A 27,508-nucleotide genomic window follows, 5' to 3' on the forward strand; every position below is an offset into this window, starting at 1 on the left:
CTCTGCATGGTTCCACAAACCTCTCCAATTAAACTACTAGTGCAAGAGGAATGTGTCTGTGATGGTGAAGGATATGTGCCTTGGGAGTGGCAGAATGATATGTAATCTCCCTTTGTACAAAAAAAGCAAAATGAAATGGAAAACACTTATCAGCCAAACAGACTCCATAAGAAAGAGTCCCCTGTATCCAAAAATGAAAGACTATGGAGAGAGAAAACATAGAAAACCACAAGCTTTGTTCAAGACAAGAACAAATGCCAAAAATTTGGTAAAGATTTTAATCCCACCTAATGATCCCAGCTCCTGGCTTGCCCTGGGGACAGAGCCACACCAGAAGCGCTGATGTAAATTAACTCTGTCAGTTGTTCATTTTTAACTACCTCATCCTTTGTTCTGTACCATGGGTGAGGGTGGTGCTGTTTTGAGTGCAGCCCATATTCCATGTGAATGGTCTACAAATGCAAAACTCTCTAACTTATGAAGTAATTTCTTTTGTCCATGTATGAAAGTCCATTTCCAGAAGTAAACTGCACAGAGCACTGCTCAAATACAAAAACCAGATCCAAAGTGCTTTGGAGAATAAATAACTATTTTTGGTATATTCATCTAGTGCTTTTCATACAACCAAAAGACACAAGCAAAAGAGTGCTAATCATGTTTTGATAATGTCGTCATTCAACCTGCTCTTTCAACACAGATGGAAAAGCAGTCACAATTTTCCTAGGGATATGGAGTATGATTCAGGCAGAAAACATTCATAGCTGAGTGAGGAAGTCTGTGAAGGTCTTCAAAAAAAAATTCAAGCAGATTTTTTAAGCTTATTTCAGTGAGCTCACAGAGATGAGCTTAACAAAGAAACATTATTTTTCTTTCATTTTAAGAACACACTGAATAATTGAAAACACAGTAATTACTACAGAAGGGAACTTACCCTATTACTCTTCCATTTTCCACGTAGTATTGTACTCTAAAGAATGCAACAAATGGAGGGCTGAATTTCTCTGTCCCCTAGAGCAAAGACAGGAGACGAGTTAAATTATGATCAGCATCCAAAATTCCTGTTACCCTATATGGTAATGTTCTCTTCTCCCAAGTTCACTCCCCATACTGCTTTTCATTTTCTACTCTTAGCAAGTTTTAGGGGCGAGTCTGACTGTCTTGGAGGCTCATGACAATGAGGCATCACAAAACATTCAGACAGGTTGAACGACAAAATATCCTAGGAAGAGCAGAAGATTTTTTGGATAGGAGGGATGAGCTGGTGTAAGAGTCCCAGCATAGCCTGGGGACACCTAGCCTGGCCCAGAGTTACCTAGCTCAGCACCTGGCAGCACCACAAACACATTCATGCTGAACACAGCAAGTTTAACTCAGCCTCCCTCAAAGAGCCAGGCAAGGCGGCAGGGCAGCGTGCCACGCTGGCACGGCCCTGGCGTTTCCAGGGCACTCCTAGGAGCAACCATCCATCCCTGCACCACACCACACCACTCAGCACGGACACACGCGCTGCCACGCTCAGCAGTCGCTGCCTGGGGCTGAGGCGCACCAGCCTGGTAGCAGCTCCGTGCCTGTTGTTTGGCAGGGCACGTGGTAAGTTATTCACACGTTCCTGCAGCCACAGACAAAAAGGCAATGTTTGTGTCTGCCTCACACTGAGGAGTGCTGTTAGAAGAAAGCCAGCACGAGTCCTATGGTTTTAACTACAGCCTATCTTTCTGACTTACAGCTTGTTTTAAACAGGAGAAAAAAAAAAAGAAAAGAATGGGAAGAAGAAGAAAGGAACATCTTACTAGCTTATTCTCTCATCTTTCCTACTTTGCCACTTTAATGTTCACACAAATAAGTTTTCTCCCACAGGCACTTCCAAGGCTTTTCTGGTCAGACCCATTTCACTGGGACAAGGTACATGCCATGCCCTCCACATCTGATGCAGACAGCTTCTTGATCATGTAAATATCTCCATTTTATTTCTGGAACTTGTTCACAGTCACCCTATTTTATCAGCTGGACTGGGCTTTCCACCTGAAACCTCTTCATAGGAATTAAATCCTTGTCAATTAACCCAGTCCAATAGGCTAACTCATCTCAGACTGTAGTACTGCCAATGGCAACTCATGCAGTCTTTTATGATTCGCATCACACCAGAGGTTCAACACTTACCCTGACCGGAAAAGTGTTGCAAGATCCAATCACAAAGCAACCTCAAAGCCTACCCCGTCCTGAGGCAAACAGAAACACCTGCTTTGGGAAGCTCTCACTGGCTGGACAGACAGCCCTCCGGATGACTCTGGCTGTCTTTGAAGTAACTCTCAATCATTTGGGAAAAGCAGAGCACATGCTTGGGGATAAGAGATCCCCAAACCTCACTAGTCATCTACAAACTTCTCGAAGCAGCAGAAATGGCAAGTGTGCCTACTCTGCAAAAGAAAACCCTTAAGCAAGGTGGAAAAAGTCATAACGACCCAATTAAGATATCTGAAAGCAATTGCATGCTATACTTTGTTCTAGACTATGACTCCTCTATTAATGACACATTAATATTAATGACACATTCCACCAACAGGAATTATCATGTCTGAATGAACAGCATGAAACAATTACATAGGCTTGTCTTTATTTCACATAGCTTTTCCCTCTCTTGTCAGGGCTAGTTAGCATTAAAGAATTAGGCCTCTTTTCAAACAAAATATCCTTCCTCTCCCTCCACTGTCCTTTAGCACTTACTCTGGGAAGAGTCACAGCTCCAGTCTTTTCCCTCATATAGGATTCAAGTCACAAAAGGTTATTTTAGGTTGTTTTGCTTAAGGATAAAAATGAGGTCTCCAGACTAAGATCCAGACTAAGTTCAAATGGAAAACTGGCCAACTGACCTCCACTTCTGTAGCAGCCAAGCAGCAACCATGTGGTTATTATTGCTCAGGTAAAGTTGTGTAAGGGGCTGTTTTAGCTCTTTTAATTAATTGTACAGCTGTGCACAAGTCACTGCATTTTGCTACTGAAAAGTATTCTGCAGACCATCTTCAAGAAATGCTCTATGGACCTCAGTTTAAGAGTTTTCATTTCATTGTGTAGTCCAATAAAAAAGCAGCAGCCTCCAAAATTAAACACTTCTCTTACTTTGGTGGTCTCTTTCTTCCATTCCTTTGAAAAGTATTTGCTAAGCTTCTGCTCCAGGTCTATAAAAACATACTCATTATCTGAAAGATAAGAAGAAAGGAATTTAATGTTAAATAATTAGAATTTTTTAGTCATTAAACATTTAGTTGACTCTACAAGTTATTTCCAAGCAATATATTTTAAAACAAAGCTAACCAGGGAATAGACAGGGCAGTGGGAAAAAAAAAAAAAAAAAAAAAGAAGAGTACTCTTAAGTACATGTGCTACTCCAGACAGTATGGAAGGAAGGTCAGTCACACCTTCAAGAGATCCTGAACTAAAGGTTCCCAAACACCTTAGCCAGAAATGCAGAATTCCTGCTTTATAATCAAGAAGCCATTTACAAAAGGGAAACATCATCTTACTGAGCTAATTGTACTGTCAGCTTGCCGGATTCAGTTTTTTATTGTTATTAAACAAGCAAGCCCTACCCAAGCTTGTACTCTGCCATCATGTTGCACCATGGTCCAACATGGCACAAGTAAGTAAACAGAGCTGGGTATTTGACAGTTTTCATCCTCTGCATGTGAAGGGGATCCTCTGAAAGGGTGAGAAACAAGAGGACCAAACACAAACGCCTTCCTCAGAAGGTCTGGTGTCTCCTGCTCACACCCAACTTCTTTCATAAAGAAAAAAGATGAATAAAAGGAAGGGAAACCTGGCCTGCCTCAAAAGATAAAGGACCAGGACTCGCTCTCCACCCTAGTGAGAGTGAACATGACACAGCCTGAATGGCACATCACCTTGAAAGAGCTTTGTGCTGTTTTCAAAGCTGATGTTTCATAACACTGCTTACCAATTATCAAATACAAACAACTCAGCCAGTGAAAGATTTTTTCCCTGAGTCTTCAAGTCTCTTAAGGAAAAAAACCAAAAAACAAATGACAAGACCTGACAGGTGTTTCAGGCTGCAGCAGCAATGCCAGCTGAGCACATTCACCTGACCAGTCCCTCTACTCTTTGATCTTGCTTAGGACAGTGTTTTGACAGGTGACACAAGTCCCAAGATGAAGAGCTTGCTCCTTAGACATGAAAGAAGCAGGAGAAAAAAGGGGAAGGAAAATAAAGGAAGAAGAACCCTTCACAAAACAAACGTCTTCCCCTTAAGACCAGCCCAGGCTTCCAAATGAGAGTCTGCACTTGTGTTTGCATGGCAGATGCGGGCCTGGCATGGTCAGTGTTACAGCAGGTGTTGAAGGGGCTCTGAGCTATCTCGCAGTCACCCTTCCAAAGCATTCCAGATCCTTAGAGGGGCAGATAACTGCAAATATTGTCTTTGCTAGCTTTCAAAAAACAAACAAGCAAAACAACCCTCTGTCACCACCTCCTTCACCTCCCACCTCAAGTTAAAGAAACCACACCTGGTGCTATGCAGAACTGGCCCACACATCACCCTACTAGGAAACCTTCTGTAAAATATCAATAACACTGGACACAAAAAGGACAATGTCCAAAAAAGTCCTGTTTCTGTCTCCATGCTCTTTCCTGTATTGTACTGATTGCAGCTGTACTTTTAATATACTTACATTTCTGTTTATCACTTTACTTGGCATATCACACACAAAAACAAAACAGTATTTAACAGAACCATTGAAATGGCTGTATGGAATTACTGAAAGTGTTTGTGGTGGGAATTTAAGTGCTGTAACACACAAGATGATATGGAAGCTATTTTTGCTGTTTTGACAAGAAGAGGAAGAGTTTTTATTGTCACAGAGATTGCATCTTGTACCTGCCTCTTCACTTCTGCCTGTAAGATAGGGAGGCTGGCAGGCTACACTGGCCCTAGCCCTTCCTTTTCTAGGTCCATTAAGATCAGATAATACTGCCTTGAAGAGGCTGATAGAAGTCCTAGTCAGTGAGAGAGAGAAGAGTTTGTTCATGTTAGACTTGTCTCTATCCCTTGCCAGCTGCCAAGCTGGTAAGCATCACTCTGTAAAGCTTTTATTAAAAAAGAAGTAAAAGCTCGTTTAGGAATCAATTGTGCAGCAAGCGACAGGAGTGGGATAACACGAGCACGGCACCCAGTCCCTCCCTGGCCTTTGATAGCCCTGGAGCAGGGCAAGCGCTCCACTACTGGCTCCCCACGCGGCACGGGGCTGGTCCTGAGGGCACAGCAGTGCTGGGTAAAGCCTGTGTTGCCTCCATCAGCACTGTGCTCTTTAGCTGACACCTCGTGAAGAGGCTATAACAAGTTGAAGGGTCAGTTTTCCTTTCTGGCTCAAGAATGATCCCATGCCCAGAGGCATTCAGAGAAACACATTAATTATCCCTCAATCAGGAGGGAAAAATTGCAACAGCAAGCACAATGACATACCCCAAACCATCCCACCACACCTGAATACTAAGTCAGAAAGGGAAAAAGTGTGACAGAACAGTTACACTACAGTAAAGCTATTTGTTACCCACACCCCACAGCCCCTATTTATCTGTCATGTTCATTAGGTTAGAGATGATTTTGTGAGGGCCCAGATGTCATAACTGAAGACTCCAGGTTATCATCAGACCTACTGAGAGATGCACATAAACCACAAGAATAAGCCAGGCTACAGGAGGACACCCCAAAGTATCATCTCTCCCTGGGGGTCTCACTCCTCCCCAGCCCAGCTCAGCATCCTCCCTCCCATGAGAGAATGCAGCACTGCATTCCTGCCTTAATGAAGTTAATATTGCTGGAATGTCAACCTGCAATGTAAGACTCCATCTACAAAAACAAGGAGGTATTTTCCCTCCGCAGCCCTACTGGTTTCTGGATGGCTTTGGGTTTTTTTTTCCTTACACTGGATTAGTGATGAAACCTAAGAGATCTTTTGCCAAATGCTAAAACTGTCTGCTCTGAAAATAAGCATCTCTAACAGATATGAGGGCACCAAACTGCAGCACCCCTGAGCAGTGCTGTAAAGGACAATATAGAAATGCACAGATGGCCTCCTTTCCAGGGAAGAATAAATTTGATCTGTGGATCCAAACAGGGCTGGATACTCAGCAGGTACAAACTGTCATTGCTTCACTGGCCTCAGCTGAAGGACAAGTGAAAAGTACCAAAAAGCTGACTGAGAAGCATGCACACATAGAAATACACTCTCATCCACCTGCAGCTACCGACACCGAGTTCATAAATCTCATCTCAGCACTGTAAGTGATCTTACAAATACATCAGCTTCTCTTGAAAGGTTCCCCCATGTTTGTGTGTACAAATACCAGACCTGGAACAACTCACCAGTGCACTGCAATCCCATGAAATGCATCTGGACAGCCCCTTGCAGTAAGGCAATTTACACATTTCTCCCAATTTCACCTTTAAGAATTCTCAAATGAGATTGAAAATTTATGCTGTAAAAATCACATTTCAAAATAAGCAGTTACCAGAAATGAAAAACACTTCCACTCTGCAATATTAGCTTAGCACATTTTATGTATTTAAAAAAAAATAGGACACGCATTGTTGCAAAAAAATAATGGGCCAGGTCCCCAGTTAGAAAAAAGTGACACAGTTCCAGTGAGTGATGCAGACTTACAATAGGCATTATTTACACTGAAGGAAAAATGGGAATAGAAAATTATGGCTGTAATACAGGGCCAAACCAGTTCCAAGTCATTGTTAACCTAAAGGCCATTATTTTGCATTAACCAGTTCCTCCTCATCTTATTTTTTATGAAAAGTGAGTTCTCTGCATAAAAGCTAAGTAATGATGAATGCCAAAAACCTGCTCTCCTCCTGTGCCCATTTTGGCCTAAAAGCACCAAGAAATTCCACAAAGGTGTCCTACCAAGAGTCAGAGCTTAGGCCCCAAAGGCAGCCAGGAAGATCCCACTAACAAATTTGGCTAAGTATATTTAGTAATGCAACTAGACATTCCAGAAGAATAGGATTCAAATAAAATATGAATTAGTGCAAAGCCAAATTTCCACATAGCAAGCATTTTCTGCCTAAAAGAGAAGGGAAAAAATTATCCATGGCTATTGCACTTAACTTTTTCCAGAGGCTTCAAGAAGCTTCATGGCAACACCACTATGTCCCTTGAGGTGCAACAGGAAAGAGCACGAGCAGGACAGAAGGATGCTAGGGTTAGGGGAGAGCTGAAGCTTAAAAAAACCAAAAAACAACAAACACCCCCCCACTCTAAAAAATACCTCACAACACATGCTGTAGACCTCACGTAACCTGAGCACCAGCATGGATTTTTTTGTTTATTTATTGAAGAAACACTGACTACACACTCCTTTTGCATGTGGAGCTTCCCAAGCTTCCAAGCCTTAGTAATTTGGGAAAATCACTATCCACATGGCATCTGCTCCTACCACCTGTATATGGCTTCTTGATGCTCCTGGTGCTACCTTTCAAGCCAGTAGAAAGAAATGCTGTCCACTTTCTGATACCTGGTTGATTAGTTTACTAAAGGGTCTAAAAACTTGGTTCAGGATAAACTTGTGTTTTTAGCTTTAGCTGGAAAGTACATGTATCTCAAGTGAAGGGGAGAATCACAACAGAGGCTGGGAGTAAAACAAGGGAGGTCGTGGCTGAGGTCACTTTAGCTGGGATGGACACAAGGCCTGTGGAGGGTAGCATGAAAGGAGACAGTATCAAGAAGCCTGAGATCATGTGGCTGTAGGAACTGCTGAGGTCTGAACACTGAGCTAAAGGCTCCTTCATTCCTGGTAATGGATAGGCACTGCAAGAATATATTTAGCAACAAGGCATGCCCAGGCAAAGATCTCCAGACTTCAGCAGTGTCACAGTGGAACAAGAAGAAGCACAAGAAGAGCTGCAAAACCATTTCCAGCGCTGCTTATCCAGGGGCAAACAAACGCCTTGCAATTCTCAGGCAGGAGAGCACTTGGCTGGATGTTGTACTGATACCAAAGGAGGAACGATTGACAGCGGGTACAGGCAAAAAATTGCCTTCATAGGAGGAGACCACGTAAGTCCTTTCAAGGAGTACTTTGGACATCTGAACCCCTGCAATTCCCTTTAGGTGGTCCATTTCTTATATTGCATTTATCTCATTTGAGATACGAAAGTCACTGTAATAGAGTTGTACCTTAGGTTAGAATACAGGAGAAATCCACAAAGGAGACTCAACTATGCAAGCAGATTTAAGAGAGGACAGACAAGAAGCAGGGATAATGAGGAAGGACTGGTGTGTAGAAATCATTATAAGGTATTTCAGATAACTTTCGTTATTTGTCTCCTAAGAGACCCTTTGTTGTAAGAGATACCCATGTAATAGAAAGATAACATGGTAGCATATTCTGTCCATGAACTTCAGTACTGGGGGATATACAGATGCAGAAGAGTTTTTACTCGAGGCAGAGCGGTTTTGGTGGAGTTAATCACTGAGCTCCTTGGTAAGCATGTGCTGGGAAGCATGGGCCTGGCAAGGTGAACAGCCACAGCTGTAAAAACCAAAGTATTATCCTTGAGGCAGGGGATTTGGTTTTGTAAGAAAGCCAGCCTGACAAATCACAAGAAGACACAGAGACAGTCAGAGGGTATAGGAGCTGCAGTCTTGTTCCTTCCCAATTGAAGGCTTCCATCTGCTTAGGTCAAGCAAGGTTTGCTTCTAGAAAGGCATTGCCCAAAACTCAGGATTGAAGGGATCTGGGTTATAATGACAAAGGAAGGCTGGCTGTTCTTTGTTTGCTGACAATCAGTTTTGTTTTAGAAGACTGAATGTGTTGCTGCACACACTTTCTGATAATAAGAGGGAAACCTCCTGCAGGGCACTAGATAAGGTTGACCCCGCAGGAGGATTTGCTGTATAAGACCCAGCTGCTGAAGTCTATGGAACCAGATTGAACCTGGCAGGGTTGCAGGATCTTTCACTGAGCAAACTACAAGGAGAAAAAAAAAAGCACTTCAGCAGCAGGAGCACGCAAGTTATAGCCTGTGTGATGATCCATGCCAAAACTAGAAGAGCAACATGACCCAAGGTTTCTGGGACCTCCCACTAATGCACATTCCTGAATTACATTTTCAAAGCGATCAACTTCTTACAGAAACGTTTTTTCTCCCCAAATATATTGGGTTGGTTTTCCTCTTGACAATAAAAAACAGTTCAAGAGAAGAAGGGATGAAAAATTCTGCCCTGACACTATTACTGTTACCTTTAATTCTGAAGCTTGCCCTCAGCATCTGCAACAGCCAGAAGAGAATGCAACATATTTAGGCATCAAATGCTGGGAAATAGGCTCCAAGACCTACAACTTAGGTCTTGCAGCATTCATGGTTTGTACTTAGCATGGTGCTTTGCAGTGCCATTTTCCTTTTTGCCACACTTAGGTGTTAAACTTCTGTTTATGATTAAGGACCCCAACCTATCCCCCTCACACACACACTTACTATGAGACCAACTGAGCATTAGTGTATCTGTACAATGTCTGCAGGTCAAATGGGCTCCTAATCCAGATAATCCATGCAGTGTGATTGGCTACAGTTCTGTAGAAATCCTTTAATTTTCATTCTGTTGCTACTGCTGACAGTCAGGGTTTTGTTGACAAATTAGCAGCAAAGTAATGGATGCAGGTGGATTAGAAAACCTTGTTTTGCATGTGGCAGTATCAGACTGCCAAACATGAACACACATTAAGAAACCAGGAAAAATATCATTATTAAAACAGGGTGGCTATTTTTTTAAAAATTTCTTCTTGGAGCTGCAGCACAGAGGTGAAACCACGATGCAGGAAAGGATTACCTTTTCAAAAATGTCAATGCTTCCTCTCAATTTTTTGGATACCTAACTCAGCCTTTCCTCACAGACCAGGCCCAGGCCTCCCCTTCACAGCCTCTGTGGGATGTACACTGACTAGCTGCTCAGCCAAGGCACTTGACTTAAGCACCCACAAGGCAACCCTGGGAATGCAAAACTTACCCAGCTCATCCCCCAACCTGACCTGAGAGCTTCCCTTTCTTGAGGTGAAAGCTTGTTGTGAAGTCAAAAATCCCTGAGAAGCAGGCAGTGCCTTAAAGGCTACTTCCAAATGCCAGACACAGAGTGCTATATTTGCAATAGAAGCGAGACCTCAGCTACCACAGGCAGCAACGGAGATGATCACCAGTCTGTTGACCAAAACAAGGCAGAGGAGAAATCAAGTTGTGGAACAGAAAAAGTATTTCCTTTCAGGAAAGTGAACAACCAACCCCCCCAAACAAAAAAAAAAAGAGATGTTAGTTCAGGCTGCTGGACTCCTGTAACTCTTTTCCTTGACTTTTTAGAGCTTTCTGGAAGAATTAGCTGCTCTAAAAAAGAAGAATCTTTGTGAAGTGAGAAGACTGTTTTCCACTTAAAGATGTGGACAATATACTCTAAAGTCCAGTCAGAACAGCTTTACTATGCTCTTTGGGATGCAGTGGTTACAATGCATTTCCAACAGGTTGAAAAGCATCTGCCACAACAGGGTATTTTGGGACTAGAACCCCTGTGCTTGACAGGGTGAAAGAAACTGCTTTACAGAAAAGGTGTGAGGAAAGGAAAAAGCAGGGTATGGAAAATACCTGTGAAGGGAGAGAAAAGGGAAAGAAGTATGAGAAGAACAGGAGAAGAATTAAAAAAAAAAAATAGGAATGAAATTGCCCTGTCTTCCAGGACAGGAAAGGGGCTCCAATTTCAGCCAAGATGTCCTGCAAGTGGAATAGGCAAAACCTGGTGTTAAAAAATGTCACAAAGGGGAGGACTCAGAAACATAGATGATTTGTGAAAAAAGTTAAGAGCATTCAGGTCTTCCTCACATTAAAAAAAACTGTGCTGGTTTATAGCACAGGTATATCAGGTTTAAGGAATCTCTCTTATGGAGATCAAAAGCTTATGTTCCTCTCAGTTTGAATGCTGCACTCAGAAAAAGCAGTTCTTACAGAATGAGAGCATAAAGGAAATGAGACAAACTTAGAAAAATACCCTTATTTTATCCCACATATTTATAAAGAAGCAAAATAAATCTTCTTTAGAAGGACTTACAAAAGACTACTGTAATTTCAATGAAATTTCTAGAATTGCAGTAGTAAATAACACACTTGAGAAAGTTTTTGGAGAAGAGAGAAGTCTTTCAGTGCTTTTGGAAATGTGGGGAGGCAAGATAAACAAGACAACAAATTCATTTCTAATTACTAGGAGTTGGGGTGTGGGAGGGAATGCCAATGCTCACACCATACCAGAAATGTGATCTCTCATATCAATTTGCTTCTTTAACACCATTTCCTGGCCAAAGCTAAGCCATAGGACCAAGCAAACTGGACTTTAATTCATGGACTAAGAAATTTTGTATTTCCCATATGATATTTCAAAACCCAATGTGTCCCACACATGCATTCAGTCCCTTACACCTCCCCACTGCCACATTATTCATGTGTGACTTCAGAAGTAACACTTTCAGCTCCAAGGTCCTTTTAAAATCCACCTCCTGTTCAATACCTGTAGTTTTGAATACAGTAACAAATATGTTGACTAGCAACTCCCACTACAGGAGAGAAAGCAAGCCCCACAAAGAGGTGGAATCTAAGAACAGAGGTGGAGAAAAAAAGCCCCCCCCTTTACTCAATTTGTCTGCCCACATACCAAAGATCAAAAGAGCTCTGGGAAGGCTCTGCATAATCTACATACTTTGTGACCTTATTACAATCAAATTCCCCCTGCAGGCACAGCCACTGTGTATATATGCACACACTGTAAATACACAAGCGGGTCTGTGGATGTTTGCCAAGTCACTTGCTCGTGCATTGAGTTTGCTTACTTTTAACAATGCTGAGGCCAAAGAAGTGAGGCTCTTTAATCTTCACTAAATCACAAACTTGCTGAAAGAGCTCCTGTCCAGTGGCTTTGACCTGAAAGACACAACCAATCCAACGTTACAGATGGCTCACACACCTGGGTGGAGCAACTCTCTTTTATGTAGGCCAATACATTTTTGGGTACTAAAGCAGAATACCCAAACACAACCACACCAGAGAACATGCTTTGTTTTCAGTATTATTGCTATTATCACAATATAATAATCATTACTAATTACAGAAATGAAAATACTGCCTTCTTGCAGATTTTTTTTTGAGAGGTTAAGAGAAAAAAAACCCACCAAACCCAAAAGTTTTCATTCAGAAGAACCAGGAACAAAAGTACCCAAACAAACACAAGACTGAGCAGCTCGCAGGTTAGAGATGTGGTTGCTCTGTACCCCTCACAGAAGAGCTTGTGTTCTGTCTCCTGCTGACTTCTAGTTACACAGCCATTAACATCTTCATCTTCAGCAGCTGTCACCAAGAGCCTGTAAGCCCTTGCCTGTTTCCCTGCACACTGAGACCTCCCAATACCCCTGTGTTCTGTAATGCACAGGCTCTCCCAGAAGGACCATGGTTCTGGTTAACTGCATGTGCAGACCTGGATGTGTACTGTGATTGGAAGAGTCCCCCACTAAGTGTCCCCCCATTCCTAGCCTCATTTCCCCCTGTCCCCCTGCACCATCCCAGGAGTACTGACAGACAAACCACAGGCATGAAGGGAAACCCCTCAGCCCACAGAGGCACAGGGGAAGCAGTTCAGAGAAAGAGCAGATGGGGAGAACAGAATGGCACTGACACAGACAACCTCAGCTCAGGCCAGGGTGCAGCCAATTGCAGCTGCAAAATGGGCCAGGACCTTGGAATTTCATTACCCCACTGCTGGATGATGCGGATTAGCAGTGCCTGGAAGGGTACAGTGCAGTGCTATCTACCGAGCAACAAAGATGACAGGGCAGAAGTTGACTGCTTAACTCTCCTACAAACCAATCACCATCCTAATTTTTCAAGCTCTTTTAGTGTAGGTATGCCACACACCCCAGAAACTGGCTTGCACTCCCCTCCCTGCCCCAGGATGTACCATGTCACTAGACATGGACAATGGGAAACAGGAGGTCATTTAAGTACTCATTTTCTTCTACTTGACAAGGCACCACTAGCCAGATACTCCGTACTGTTTTATCAGGAGCTTTGAAGCCTGCACTACACCAATGCAAACACGTGTAAGCTTTGAGCAGGGAGGAGGTAGTGCACAGTTCTGATAAGACCCAAACCCACATCTGGATCATATTATGAGTCTCCGTGTGAGACTGCACCTGTCTCACACCTAAATGCAGTGTTTGCTCAGACACCAAGAACACACATTTGGAAGGTAAAGTTTGGCACAGAGCAGTCCCCTTTGCCAAAGATGCAAGCTCTGAGCATGTCCTCCTACCTGGGAAGGATTTGCTAAGAAAGATGTGACCTATCTCTAGCCATAATGGTTATGGGCATACAAGAGCCACTGGCAGCACAGGACCCCCTGTAAATGCTACACAATGAGATGAATTTTCTAAGTGGCAAGCTTTCCTACCTAAGGGAAGAAAAACCTGCTTTAAGGTACTTAATTCTAGGGAACTGAGCACTTCAAGTGACAGTTTCGTGGCATTCAGCTCTGAACAGTGGTTGAAGCAGATTTCTTGCATAGCAGGTATGTGACTACCACCTTGTCCTTTCTCCTCTTGGCACTTCCCTTTTGTATCAAGTTCTACTCCCAGCCTTAAAGGCTATGCAATACCAATTACATTTGCAATTGCTGTTCCCTCCTCCTACTTTCCCCTCTGCTCAAAGCAACCTATACTTCTCTTTGCATTTTTCATCTGTGTGCTTCTCTTTGGACTTTCCTCCCTATGCATATGGTTCCTGTGCCAAGATTGATCCCAGAAATGCTATGACTCATTCCTTTCACTGATACACAGCTTTGCCCCATGTCAGGCTCAGGGCTTCTGTGCACGTGAAATTCAGTCCAAAGTGAAATCAAATGGAACTTTACAGAAGGTAACTGCTACTCCAAGGTCATTCTGTGCACAGATACTCGTGTGCATTAGTTACCTATGTCTATTTTTCTTGGCACATATGTTTTGAAACATCAGCTCTCCTGTTCACAGGACAACTGAAAGACTTCAGACCTATGCTTTCCATTCACCAACACACAGGACCTCACCAGACTTCCTCCACTCCAAAAATTTCTCCCACTTTACCTTGCCCTCCTCAGGGCAGCTGGTAAGCTGCAGCACCCACTAGTTCCCCTCACTGCTCTGCTTCTCCTCATGTTCAGAGTTGGTCCCAAGAAGGCAGTTTTACTCCTCACTATCCCCCCAAATTCTTTGTACATTCAGAAAGGTAGACATCGAAGTTAATTAAGAGATACTCGATTGTGGGGGAAGAGAATTTAAAATGGCTCCTGCTCTTCTCTCTTCAACAGCACTATTTGTGAAGGGTGTAAGACAAATCCATTTTAAAGGACAGGCTTCAAATCTATATGTGACCACATAAAACACATATAGGTAAACTCTTATCTGGAAGGGTGGAATTTATATGGGAGGGGGGAGGGAGGAATTACCTGCATAAACACTGTGCTTATCATGGGAAGGATCTATAATTCATTCTGCTGGAAAGATAACCATCCCTACCTACCTCACTGAGCTGCAAGCTTGTTTAGTATTTGCATTCCACACTGAAGAGGTTAAAAGGCTTTGGAAATCTTTAGTAGTGGCATTATTATCCTAATAAATGCACAAAAGTATCATCTGTGGTTGTGGTAATTACATTTGGGTTCTACCAACTTCACTAGAAAATTGCCTTGATGTTTCTTCAAAAAAGAAAGATCTCTCCAGCTATGAAATCTTAATTTTTGTTGCTATTTTGAATAAATGTTGTGGTAAAGTCAAAAGCCAAATGAAAAGCTGTTTCTGGTGACGTGCCCAGCTGTAACAGGCCATGTTTCACTCTCTATGCAATTAGGACACAACTGTGTGTTGAGGTCTCATGTTTTGGCCCAGGCAGCTATTCCCTTTCAGACGCAGGCATCCCCAAGTACATACTTTCCCAACGTCCCAGACACAAAAGAAAGGGGCATCAAAAATGACAAGGGTGAATGTCTTTAAAATGAATACAAAGAGGTGTTGTGGAGGATTCCTCTGCAGCACAACATGGTGATGCACAAGGCACCCCAGCTCTTTGGAGGGGCATCAGGCTGGGACAGGACAGGGGAACAGGAGGGGACACAGCACTTTTCCTCTGTCCCTGTCAGGGGTCAATCCAAAAGACCATTTCTTATGCTTATTAAATATTTTGGAGGTTTTAAAAGAGACATGCAGATGTAGCATTTAGAAACCTGGTTTAGTGGTGGACTTGGCAGTGTCATGTTTATGGCTGGACTCGATCTTTCTCACCCCAAATTTATTTTACAATAAACTGCAGGTTTTTGTGATATACCGGAGCATGAACCATTGGTGAAGGAACAGCTGTGTGCTCTGTTCAGGCACAGGCAGCGAGGAGCAGTGACAGCCCTGCTGGTGCACTGCCCTCCTGCATGCCAGCCTGCTCCTTCCCCATGGCCGGCAGCTCCGCTATGTCCCATCTTTAGCCTCCCTGATAAGAGCTATAAGAAGGTGAGATTTAGGGTCAGCTGCAACAGACCATTACCCAGGCCTGTACACCTGCTGCCAAGAACTTAATTAAATCATCGTTTTCTGCCTTGCACAAAAGCCAGCAGATTGCAAAAGCCTTCTGGGGCAGTGGATGGGCTGGGTTTGAACCAGTAACCTAGAAGCAGAGCGTCCCAGATTTTGCTCTTAAAGCTTTATTCCATCCAGCCCTTGGGGCTGTTTCAGTTAAGGACACTACACTTACACACAGCAGGTAGGAAAATTCCGGCATGGATTTTGAAGATTAGCACGCATAGTTTCAAAAGCCACCATTTCAATCAAGTACTTAAAATAAGTTCACCTCAACTGTCTTCTCCCCCTCCTCATCCCAAAGCGGGGGAAAAAACCTACCCAAAACAAAGCCAAATCTCCCCAGCCCACACATGAGTGCACGCACACGCTCACAAGAGAGCACTTATCTTTGAGACTTGCTTGTCCTCTGAGCGCCAAGTGCCTCTTGTCAGCTCAGTTTCTCACAAGTTCAAGGAGCAGCCGGCGCTGCACAAAGAAGCACCGTGCTGTGCAGACACCGTGCCACCCTGGGCTGCCAGCTGAGCCGGCCCTTCTGTCACTCGTGCACACTTTGAGGCATTCAAGACAGCAATTGAAGAAATGAAGCGACTTACCTCGATTTTTTTAATGTGTACAAGTATTCAAGAGGAGGGAAAACCCCCACCCTCAATGGCTGTTTGCCTTAGACTCTTTGAAGGGATCTGCAGGCTATCAAAACCAGGGATAGCTGGATTCTTTACAAGAGTAAACGGTCACGTGTTGGGTACACTTGCTAACTACTCAAGGTATTTCAGGTTCAATTTTTTAAAAATGCTGGATTATTATGAGCAGCAAAACCACTCAGAGTTAATAATAAGTAAATAACAGAAAAAGAGCAGAGGAGACCCCCATCCTACAACACAGCCATGACTTTTAATGAACTCTGTGAATGCGTTGAAGCTGCCCAATTAGAAAACGGAGCACCAATTACCCTAAGCTGGCTAATAGCCTTTCGGTCAGCAGACCAGCACCAGGCTTTTGGGAGAACAATGGGAACTAACAAAACTGAACTGTGGCTTCGATGCAGCGACCTCCCGGCCCCTCTCCCGGCCACTCACCCCGACGGCCAGGCTGAGCTGCTCACGGGTGGGCAGGAAGACGCAGACGCTCCGGACCTCTGGCTGCATCCTGCCTGCCAGCAGTGCCCTGCTCATGGTGGGCAGCTCCACAGGGGCTGGGGTCTCCTCTCCAGATGGGTGTCAGGCTCCCTTCATCCCATGTACCTGTTGAAAAGGCAAGAGCATCAGTGCCGTACTTCTGTTGGCACTGGGAGCAGCTCACAGCATGCATGCGATGAGATGTTTAAAAACAAAACCACTCCCAACAGTCATCCATTTTCCAGGGACAGTCAGTGTTTCCACCAGCATCACAGCACAAACCAGGCAGCATCAAGCTTTTAAACAGCTTGAAAGTCCCAGGAGAGTGCCATAAAGCAATGAAGGCTCCCTGGAATAACAAACCAGACTCAAGGTTTCCAGACTCATGTAAGTGATAAGGCAGGTGGCACCTTGGGCCACTGCCTGAAAACACTCATGACATAGGGGAGTGCCCCATCCTTCAGCCAGGGACCTCACTCTCTCCCAAAGCAGAGATTTCAATGGGCTGTCAGCAGGCACATGTCAGTGCAGCGAACTTCATCTATGCTGTCCTCCCCCTCACTCCATCCCTACTCCCTGGGAAACCACCGCCTGAAATCCTCTACACCTCAACTCAAAGGAGGACGTGGAACACAACACTCACAAGGCTGAGCCGCTGTATAACACCTTTTGTGAGGCAAGCACTGCCAACCTCCTCTCTCAAGGACTGAGCCTAGGCTGCACTAGCAACTTCCAGGTGAAGTTCAGATATTAACAGAAATAAGGGATGAGTTTTCTTTGCAGCCAAACACACAGTAGCCAACATCATCTTCACTTTACAGCTAGGTTAGACTGTTTCCTCAGCAACTTGTTCCATTTTGTGTACAGTCCTCTCCTCTCCAATGCTCTCAGCATTCCTCTCAAGGAAGTATCCTGTGGCACCTGATGAATCCTTCAGGAAGGGGAGAGGCTCCTTGAGGGTGGGTTAGGTATCAATGCCTGCAGAGACCAACCACGGGGTCCACTCCATCCCCATACAAGATTTGATGCAAGTCAACCCCCAGCTGCCCTGAGCAAAGGGGCTGACTCCCACCAGCAACACTGGGCTGACTCCCACCAGCAACAGAGGTGCTGCTGGCTGATGCCTGCCCCCAAAGTCCCCACACACCCCAGCACAGCGGCAGACCCCAGCAAAGGCAGCCCCACGCACTGGCTCTGGCAGTGCCACCCTCTCCCACCACCCGTAGCCCAGCCCACTTTCAGGGGACAGGCTGTGAAGGGAGCCATGGGCTTTTCCTTCACCCTGCACAATGGATAAAAGATGAGGCATCGGCAGCAGGGAAGCAGGCCATGTTATGCTAACACACATACACATATATGCATGTACATGTGTGCATGTGATTACAGGTAAGTTTAAGAAGCATTTTTTGTTTAAAGTCATGTTTGTCCTGGTTCAGGAGAAAATTATGACTGAATCAAATTCTTGTTTGGGAAATGGGAAAAGCAAACTATCATATAGAGTATAGCAAGTGAAACTTAGATTTATCCCTCTCCCTTCAACTCTGTACTCAAGTTATCAATTCTTTTTTAAACTATTTTTTTAAAGCAAATACAAGATAGATCCAGGAGTGTCCTTTTGCAAATACAGAAGCTGTTCCATGCACCTCCTTCCCTGAACCATCATGTACAATTCTTCTTAATAAAGCAATTTTTGATTCAAATTATGTAGAGAATTCCTTATAAGATAGAAATACACAAAAAAATGCAGACAAGGAGGTTATTAAAGTATTTTTTTCAGAACAAGTATTTAGTTTAACAAGACCTAGGAATTTTAAAAAGATTGCTCTAAATTAAAAGCAAGTGAGAAAAACACATTTGACTTTCTGGACAGGTGAAAGCTGCTATTAACTGAAATATTAAGAGGAAAATTCTGATTTATCTTCTCTTATTGATATAATTATTCTGACATGCTCTCTTAGGCTCTGGACTACACACTATTAATAGCTGTATATAAATTACAGATGTCTGCAGAATGACTTGAGGGCAACAGGTCACCACTATTACTGCCAGCTGATGTAATTCGTGCCATAAACTTTATCAGCAGCATAAAGACCTCGGAGTATGAACTTTTCAACATAAGGAGGTTTATCTTAATTGTCAAACGGCTGCACTGGCCAGTACACGTTCTCTCTCACAAGGGGATACCACAGCCAGTGAAGATGTTCGTGGGGCTCAAAACAGAACTGAAAACAGGACAAAAAAGTGACCATAAAAAAAACCCAAACACATGCACACAGATTCCTTTAGACAGCTGAAGAAACTGACTCCCACTTCCCCACAGCCTCTATAACAAAAAGCTTCAGGAAAGTTCTTTCCCACACCTGCTTTTTCCATTTGAATTTTTAAGAGAACAGCTGTGGACCCCCAGAACAGAGAAGTGAGAAAGGCAGGAGAGAAGGTGTTTTTCTTCTTATGATTCAAAACAAATGAGCTTGTGGACCTTCCCAAGACAGGTAAGGGGTTAAAGAAAAAATGTCCTTAGTCTGAATGGGGAGGTCAAACACAAGCCCAGCTCAACCTTCTCTTCTTCAGAGGTATGCTAGGATGTGATAAAACATCATGAATCATTAACTTGCTAGCAATGCATATTTACACCTTTTTTTTAAAAAGTTGTGAGTCAAGAGTAACTGCCCAATGAAAACAAGTGACCAGAAGGAATGCTCTTACTTAAACATACACAATTTCAGACTGCCCATATGCCATCCTTTTGTTTACCATAGATTCCAACCTCTTAACCTCAATTAAACCATAAAAGCTCCAGCAAATGCACTGCAGATGAATTAATAAAAGCTGAAGTCAATAATCAGCCTCTGGGACATCCTACAGGTTGTTTGTTTTTATTGTGTTGCTTTTTTAAACTAACATCACTTCATGTTTTAGCCCCTGCAGAAGGGCATTTTGAGATGTAATTGCTTGGTCAAAGGCCCAGCAAGTCTATCAATTAAAACAGTCAAAGCCACTATTTATTTGTATTCTTCTGGTATCAGACAGGAGGCTTATTAGTGCCCAGAGTGGTGGCACAGCTTATTTAGGAGTGTTTATTTTACCTAAACACACATGCAGAGGGTCTTTGGAAAACATGCCTGTCATTAACTTCAAGCCTTCTCTCACTCAGCAGCTTAAACGTGGTCATAAAAACTCAATTAAATCTTCCCCTCCTCTCTCCACAGAGCCTCAAGTTGCCTCCCAGCACAGGGCCAGAATCTCAGCACTTGCTGGGTCAAAGCAGGAATGGATGAGGTTTGCCCCAGCAAGGCAGATAAGAGCAGCAGAGCCCTCCACAGGAGGAAGAAGAGGAGTTGAATGAGAAGGAAGGACCCTGTTTGCTTCAGGTATCAGCAGGATGGCTCACTAAAATACCTCACACCCCCATATACCCAACGACACAAGGATGTCCTGCCACCACAATTTGGGGCCATGACACCGTCAGCCTGTCTGGAAGAAGGTCTCATCCAGACAGCATGTGGGTTCATATAATGAATGCCACTGTATTTTACACACTAGTTCATAGCACCACAGCGAATTGGGTCCTAATTCTCATTTCAGCCTCTAGGTACAGCCACAACCACATCTCAAGGGGATAAAGGGAATAGATGAACGAGCCATAATTTACCAACTCAGAGTAGCAAAGCACAACAAAGTTCTCATCTATCAAAAAAAAAAGCACAAACACCTGAAAACAGGCTTTTTAAGGTTTATTACAGTAAAACATCTGCCTTTGCTAGAGCTGATATAGAATGAGCACTGAGCATCTTCCTGATGAAACCTTACCACAGTGGCCCTACGGCCTCTCAGAAAAAATTGTCCAGAAACATTAAGACTCTTCTTAATATTTTCCAGACATCATCCAGAGATGTCTTAGGCTTCTAAGAACACCAGACTCTTAGGCTGCAGTTTCACAAACAGCTTAAGCAGCTTTAATTAAGGCAGTCCTGCAGCAAGACAGACAGGCAACTGCCTGGAAACAAATCTGCCTTTGGCAGCAACCCACACTTGGGCTGCCTTGTACTCATGATGAAACACAGTCGTAAAACTGAAAACCCCCCTCACCTTCCAGGTATTTTGTCCCCTCAGACGCACACTGTAGGGCACCAGTACTATCTGCAAAACAGAGTAAGAAAGAGCCTGAGCAAGTAAAAGCTGTCGTGATAGCATGCAAAAGCCTTTCTCAGCAATTTAAAAAAAACTCCACCCACCTCCTTTGACTAACCCCTGTGATGATGAAAATTTCTCTGAGAAGATGCATCAACCAGGAAGGAGCAGAAACAAAGTCACTTGTCAGGGCAGAAAACAAGACTGAAGCTAAATAGTTTTATGTCATGGCTGTAAGATGATGTCAAATGTGCCACCTGTGACCAGCAGTCAGGACAACTAGGTCACATCCTGCAGCAAATTCCCAGAAGCACATTGACTTTTCAAATGTGTCTACCTCAGCACCATTCCAGGACTAGCTCAACACAACCAAGGGCAAAGATGCCACAAGGAGCTAAGGTACCAAATTTGGTATCCACACACTGCTTTTGGGGTAAAATACACACCTGTCTTCAAAAACTGAGCACTACTTAGTAGGAAACCCCTATTCAAAGCCGTTGAACAAGGAATACCAAAACACCTCCCAGTCACTTGGGTGATCTGAAGAACTGGATTCCAGAACCAGTGCAGCTTGGCTGTGGACAGGTGCAACACTGACAGCAGAGACAACTGGCTTCAGCCTACAGAAGTGGTAGATACAACTGCAGCAGGCCTTCTGCATCTGGTCAGGTCTGACCACAGTCCTCTCACAGGGGAGGCATGTGGGCCTGGCTCCCACCTTTCCTTTAGGATTTGCAAGAGGTGCAATGCAAGATGCCTTCAAAAACTCCAAGGCTGTGAACCCAAGCAGACGTGACAAATGGAGAAATCACTGAGCATTGGTCTTAGATACCAACATCCTTTTTTCTTTTTGTACAAGCAACACTCCTTGGTGACACTGAGCTTTAACAATAGCAAGGAAAATGCTTTCTCACTAGTCTTCATTGCAGGATTAGATGCAGCTCTTAGTTAGGCATGACTGCTCACACCCCCCCCCCCCTTTGTGCTACAAAGTCTTCCTGCCCCACTTCAAGCAGCACAAGCAAGCTCTAGAACAGGAAGCGTGCTCTGGTGCTTGTAACTCTTCTGGTCTGCACCCCCCAAAATGTGGCTGCTGTGCTTAGGAAGAAGGGATCTCTCAAAATTCCATGGACACCCATCCCCAACCTGGGACCATGCTGCTATGCTACTGTCTGTAGGCTGCCCTAGCCCTTAAACTCAAAGACAGGCACAGCTCTCCTAACCCAGGGATGGTGGCATTCTCTTGCAGCCAAATAAAAGTGACTCATGTTTTTGGGTGCACTACCTAGCCCTCAAGGAGAGGAAAAAATGCTTAACAAAGGACAGAGCACCAAAGGAGTTGCTCCTGCAGCGCTTGGAAGCACAAGGGCAGGGCAATGGTTGCAGGACCATGCAGGGTAGCTGCCACGCTTCCATCCACCTCTCCCATGGGATGAAAAAAGCTCCCCAGAAGTTTACTCCCTTTGAGGACAGCACAACATGAAGCACTTTATGAACTTAATATTCACCTGAAACCAAAACTGAGTCCAGGAGCTCTTTGAAAGAAATAGACAATGAGTATTAAAGGCTTCAGGCAAAAAGGGACAAATTAGGATCTCAGAGGCATTATGTTTTTCCATCTCTTCCAAGTGATGGAAAGTGGCTTTGAATTTTTGTACACAAAAACATGCAGACTTTTAAAACACATTATTTTATCAGAAGCACATGCAAAACTTAGTAATGTACATGTTTTAAAGAACACCCAAACAATAAAGTCTGCATCTAGGGCATGCAATTCCTTTCCAGCATGTTTTTTTTCCTGGGAAATCAAACAATCTTGTTGTGGCAAGATCAATGGATCAACTGATCCTTCCTTTTCACTGACTGGTAAAAGTAGTAGTATGTACCCTATTGCATCCCTCTACCAAGATGTAGTTTCTCATTGCAATGAATTTCGTTACTCCTGCATAATCTACTAATGGACTTGTTTATTCAATACCAATCACTTTTAAGTATTCCTCATACTTCATACACCAAGCACATTAATTAAAGACTAAGTGGCAATTTAAGGTATCAATTGGCCTAGGCAACTGAAGAAGCAAAAGAAAGAACCAGCAAAACATGGGATTGGGCATGAGCCAGCCTCAGTATCCATTACATCTCACAAAGAGCAGCTGCAAAGGAAGCCTGCTCAGAAATGCCAAGCTCCATTTTCTCAGCTGGATCCCCAAGACACATCACATGACATCTTGCAAATGTTAAGATAAGTGAATTTCTGGAATAGCCATTCAGCCACAGCAACCTTACCACCCCTCAAACACACGGACATGTCTCTTTTCAGATGGACCCTTAGGAAATCTCATTTATGGGCATACATACACACAGCCAGGAGAGCAGTGAAGACAATGCCGGTCCAGGACCTCAGTGTGAAGAAGAACAACAAAAATACTTCAATTTAGCACTCCAGTGCCATGTAGTGCAATCTTTAGTAAAGACCATTCATCTTTTCTATCTATGGGAAACAGGAGAGGCAAAGTACAGGCAGCAATTTCTTTGCAATAAGGGAAAGTGAGGCTTCCTTCACAGCCATTGCAACTGTAAGGAAACTCAGGAAGAGCAGGGAGGGCAACAGAAAGACCTGGTTTCTTGACTGGCAAAAGAAAAGCACCTTCCTACGTACAGATTGCAAATGCACGACACCTCCTGACCCAGAAGCCTATCAGTTAATTCTCCAACTGGAAACATATTCCATTTTTAGTCTACCAAGGCTATAAACAGGATTTCTCCCAAGGGGATCTATTATACTCTTGCCTCAAGCACAACAGATGAGAGATACTCTTCTACAAGCCTGTCTTTGCACAAGTTGTTTTACAGGGATAGTATTTTTGACTTGAGCTAGGCTGGACTGATTTGGTATGTATCCCTAAGACTCCAGAAGTACTTTGCAGAGCTGTCCAAAATTTTCTTCATTTCTATTCTCACCAAGATCTTGTAACAGTTATAGAAGCAGCAGACTATGAAGTATTTATTAAACAAATAAATAAAGAGCAAAGCACAATTGTAATTTCACAAGCAATACCTTGAGTAGCAGGACAAATAAGGAAACATGCTTTTTTTAAACAATGTAACAAATTCTTCTGAGTAGTAATAGCTTTGCTGCCAGCAATAACCAGGTTAAAAAAATTAAATTGGCTTGCTTCCCCTGAGGAAGGGGAAAGTCCACTGCTGATCTCATTGCATCTGAATCACTATCTAAATATTCAGACCAACTAGGCACCTTCGCATCAGTTTGCTTCTAACTTTTTCCCCCCTCAAGTGTACGGCTAGTCTTGAACATATTCCGAGCAGAGAGGAGTGCTGATTTATGTGAAGTGGACAAAAAGAATAGATAAAACTGCACCTGGAACATAGCTTGCCTCTTTACAAGTGTGAAAATGCCAATCTGCCAATACCTTGATAAAATTAACACAAACAGCAAGGTCTTTATGATTAGATGCAGTTTCAGAGACTGCACACTGTCAGACATCAGCAAAGCAATGGGGAAATGGGAAGACACAGACAAAACCAGAAAGAGAACAAAAAAACCCCCCAGCCTTACAGAGTGCTGCATTTTTGAGGTGATGCAGAATTGTGCAAAAAGAGGAAATAGAGGGGGAAAAAAAAGAAAAAGCAAACATAAGAAATTGTTAAAGAACAAGCAAATCATCTTCTCCTGCAATTCTCCAGGGAGGAGTTCCTCCTTGTCAGAGGATTTTGTTTGGGCCAAGCCCACCGTTTGTCTGTGCTCAGTTACTAACCACGCACTACGAATGAAGGTACCACTGCTTAACATCACTAAGATAATCAAGCAGCAGCACAGGAACACAGGACTTTCTGCAAGAAAAGAAGTGTAACCCTGGAGCATAGTAAGCATGCAAGTCATTTACATTATCCCACATTGGAGGAACTGTGGGGCAACGACTTTACTACAAAAGCCAACTGATAGAGAGCTAATCACTGGATTCATATGCTTTTTACCTGCAGTGTTGGGAACAGAAAAGTGCTGTAGCTTTAAAGTGCTATCAGCTTTGATTAAAAAAAAACAAAAAACCAACCCAAACTCTAACAAAAAAAAACCCCACACAAATTCACCCATAATAATGGCCCTCACCTGCTGTCTAAAAACTTCTATCAAAAAAAAGACTTACAAGAGAAAACCACATGTGTATCCAAATATTTTTGGTGTCACAGTTGTTTATCCCATTTTATCAAGTTTGTTTAAAAATCCAGCTAACAACAACAAAAATTCTAAGAGGAAAACAAACTGTCCAAAAAGCACAGATAGTATTTTTTTGGTAAACCACTGCAAAGATTCACTACAACTCATGTTCTTCAATAGCATTGTGTAGACTTATTTTTGTCTTTTTTTGTTTCCTCCCCTCTTTTCTTCCTTAAGGTGATCTCTACAAGAGGAACACAACCCCTGCCTGCCTTTTGGATTCCATTTTTTTCTGATATGGCACTTCTCATCTGAAGCCAAAACACAGGCTACTTCACAGACTCCCATCATCACCAGTGCTGAAACCAGAACACTTTGATTAAGAGTGTTTAATTGTACAACAATTAAATGGGAGGGATAAACAACAGTGAAGCAAAGGCATTCTGTTGTCATTCCAAGTTTTCCAGGAACAAAATAAAAATTAAAAAAGCTAAACAAATTAATGGGTCACCAATGTCCAAACAGTTGTGGTTTCCTGGTTTGGGTTTTTAAAAACATATCTGAAATATTTATTGCCAGGGCCCAGGCATCACAGCAGTACTCTGAAGAAGGGACAAGGTTCAGACAGTGTGCTAGTTTTCTGGTGTGGTGGAAAAACACAGATGTGCATTTTAAATGCCACAGGGGAGTTAACCTGAGAGCCTGTCACTGCCGAACAGCAGGGGAAACATCTCTCGATGCAGACGATGACGACTTCTCAGCACAGGAAACCCAAAGCCTTTCTCTGTAAATCGTTACCAAAAAAGAATTCCAAGAGGTGAAGAAACAACGAGGTATGGAGACTTTTTCCCTTCTGACGCCCACCCCTTCTCCCGCGCACACACCTGCTGGGACACTCTCCTCCTTCCCCGTCCCGCCCCGTACGGGTGCATCAAGTCCCTCACGGCTGTCAGACCACCCAGACCAGCCCCACGAGATGCCTCCAGCCCCTCGCCCCCGAGGCTGCCCCACGGAGGAGGCCGCCCAAGTGCTGCACCACAGCGGGGGGGGACCCGCGGGGCCGTGTCCCCGTCACTCTCCCTCGGCACCTGCGAGGCAGGTGGCAGCCAACCGAGCACCAGCTGGGACGCGTCCCACACTCGTGCCATCGTACGGCCCCACGGGAGCTCGCTGGGACACGGCCAGCCGCCTCGGGTGTCTCCCGTCGCTCAGCCGGTGTATTGCTGATCCCGCCCCAGCATCATCCCATCATCCAGCACCGGCAAGACCCACCGGCAGCGCCCGGTCCACGACACCGAGGGACAGATAAGTTACCACGACTCCAGGCTGCTCCAGAGTCCCGCTCGCTCCTGTCCCCAGCCTGTGCCTGCCCGCTCCCGCTGCCTCCGTCCGGGAGGAGCAGCAGCCACGAGTGTCCAGCGACACCCCCGGCGGTGGCTCTGACGGGAAAGCCCCTTGATAGCCTGACACAGCCGGAGATCGCTCCGGGCGAAGCTCGCACCGCCCATCCAGCCACAAAGTTGTAAATATACTTTCACAGCGGCTGCCGCGCGGTGGGACCGACCGCCGCAGCACGGAGCCTCTCCCGGCTCAGCGGGCAGCGCACCCCCGTCCCAGCGCCCTCACCCCGCGGGTCTCTGCGCTCGCAGCGCCGGCCGCAGCAGCACCGCGCCCAGGGGCTCCGCCGGCACCGCTCCCCACGGCCGCTCCCGCCCCGCACCCGGGACCCGTCCCCCTCGTCTTTGTCCCCCGGCAGCTCAGCGGGACCGCGCCCGCCCCCCTCTCCCCCCCCACCGGTGCTGCGGGGGTCCCGGGGGACGCGGGAGCCCTGGGACACCCCCTCGCCGCTGTCCCGACAGCGGAGCCCGCGGACTCACCGCGGGATGACCCTGGCCGCGGAGCTCCGCCGCCCTCTCCGGTGCAGCATCCAGCGCCCACCGAGGCAGCGGGGCAGGCAGCGGGCGCACGCCGGAGCCCTGGGGGAGGACCGGCGGTGGGGCGGGGCCAGGCGGGGCGGCACACGGGGAGGGGGAGCGGCGGGGGCGGGACGGACGGGCGGGGTGTGCCGGGGCGGCTAACGGGGGGGCCGCTCTGCGTGCAGTGGCGAGGGGCTGCTGGGGGGCAGCGGGGCGATTTTGTTCTCGGAGGGTACTCAGTGCACCGTACTGGCAGCAGTGAAGTTTGCGTAGGGGAAACTGCAATTAAGAGTGACCACAGCAAGTCACTGTAACTCGGTCCGGGTGGCTGGGCGGTGCTGTCAGGGGGAGACGGCACAAATCGTAAAGAGGTGCAGTTTAAGAGTCGGGATCGGATCTGGGAACTCCGCGCCTGGAGTTTCAGGCGCTGGGAGCCACAGTGCACGGGAAGAAGGTGGTGTGCTGCACGCATGGCATAAACCTTCTTGTTTCTCTCCCTCTTCTGTATATAATCTGCTATAAAT

The 27,508-nt window shown here is 44.9% G+C and overlaps 1 protein-coding gene across 6 annotated transcripts in view; it reads right to left on the bottom strand.

The window, feature by feature from the left end:
* Positions 1-27,056, bottom strand: part of FRMD1 (FERM domain containing 1) — a 40,780-nt gene extending 13,724 nt beyond the window's left edge. For 2 of the 6 annotated variants that reach the window (XM_039569614.1, XM_039569609.1), the window contains exons 1-5: positions 26,946-27,056; positions 16,722-16,886; positions 11,884-11,974; positions 3,118-3,197; positions 932-1,008 (exon numbers count right to left, since the gene is read on the bottom strand). In XM_039569614.1, the coding sequence (XP_039425548.1) occupies positions 932-1,008; positions 3,118-3,197; positions 11,884-11,974; positions 16,722-16,817 (344 nt within the window). In that variant the 5' untranslated portion in view covers positions 16,818-16,886; positions 26,946-27,056. Of the gene's footprint in view, positions 1-931; positions 1,009-3,117; positions 3,198-6,376; positions 6,478-11,883; positions 11,975-16,721; positions 16,887-20,412; positions 20,448-20,849; positions 20,901-25,762; positions 25,853-26,945 lie in introns of those variants that run through there. The other 4 variants (XM_039569611.1, XM_039569613.1, XM_039569612.1 and 1 more) reach the window with 4 other exon arrangements.
* Positions 27,057-27,508: the final 452 nt, after the last annotated feature.

Source organism: Corvus cornix, chromosome 3, assembly GCF_000738735.6.
Source record: "Corvus cornix cornix isolate S_Up_H32 chromosome 3, ASM73873v5, whole genome shotgun sequence".
Classification (NCBI taxonomy): Eukaryota; Metazoa; Chordata; class Aves; order Passeriformes; family Corvidae; genus Corvus; species Corvus cornix.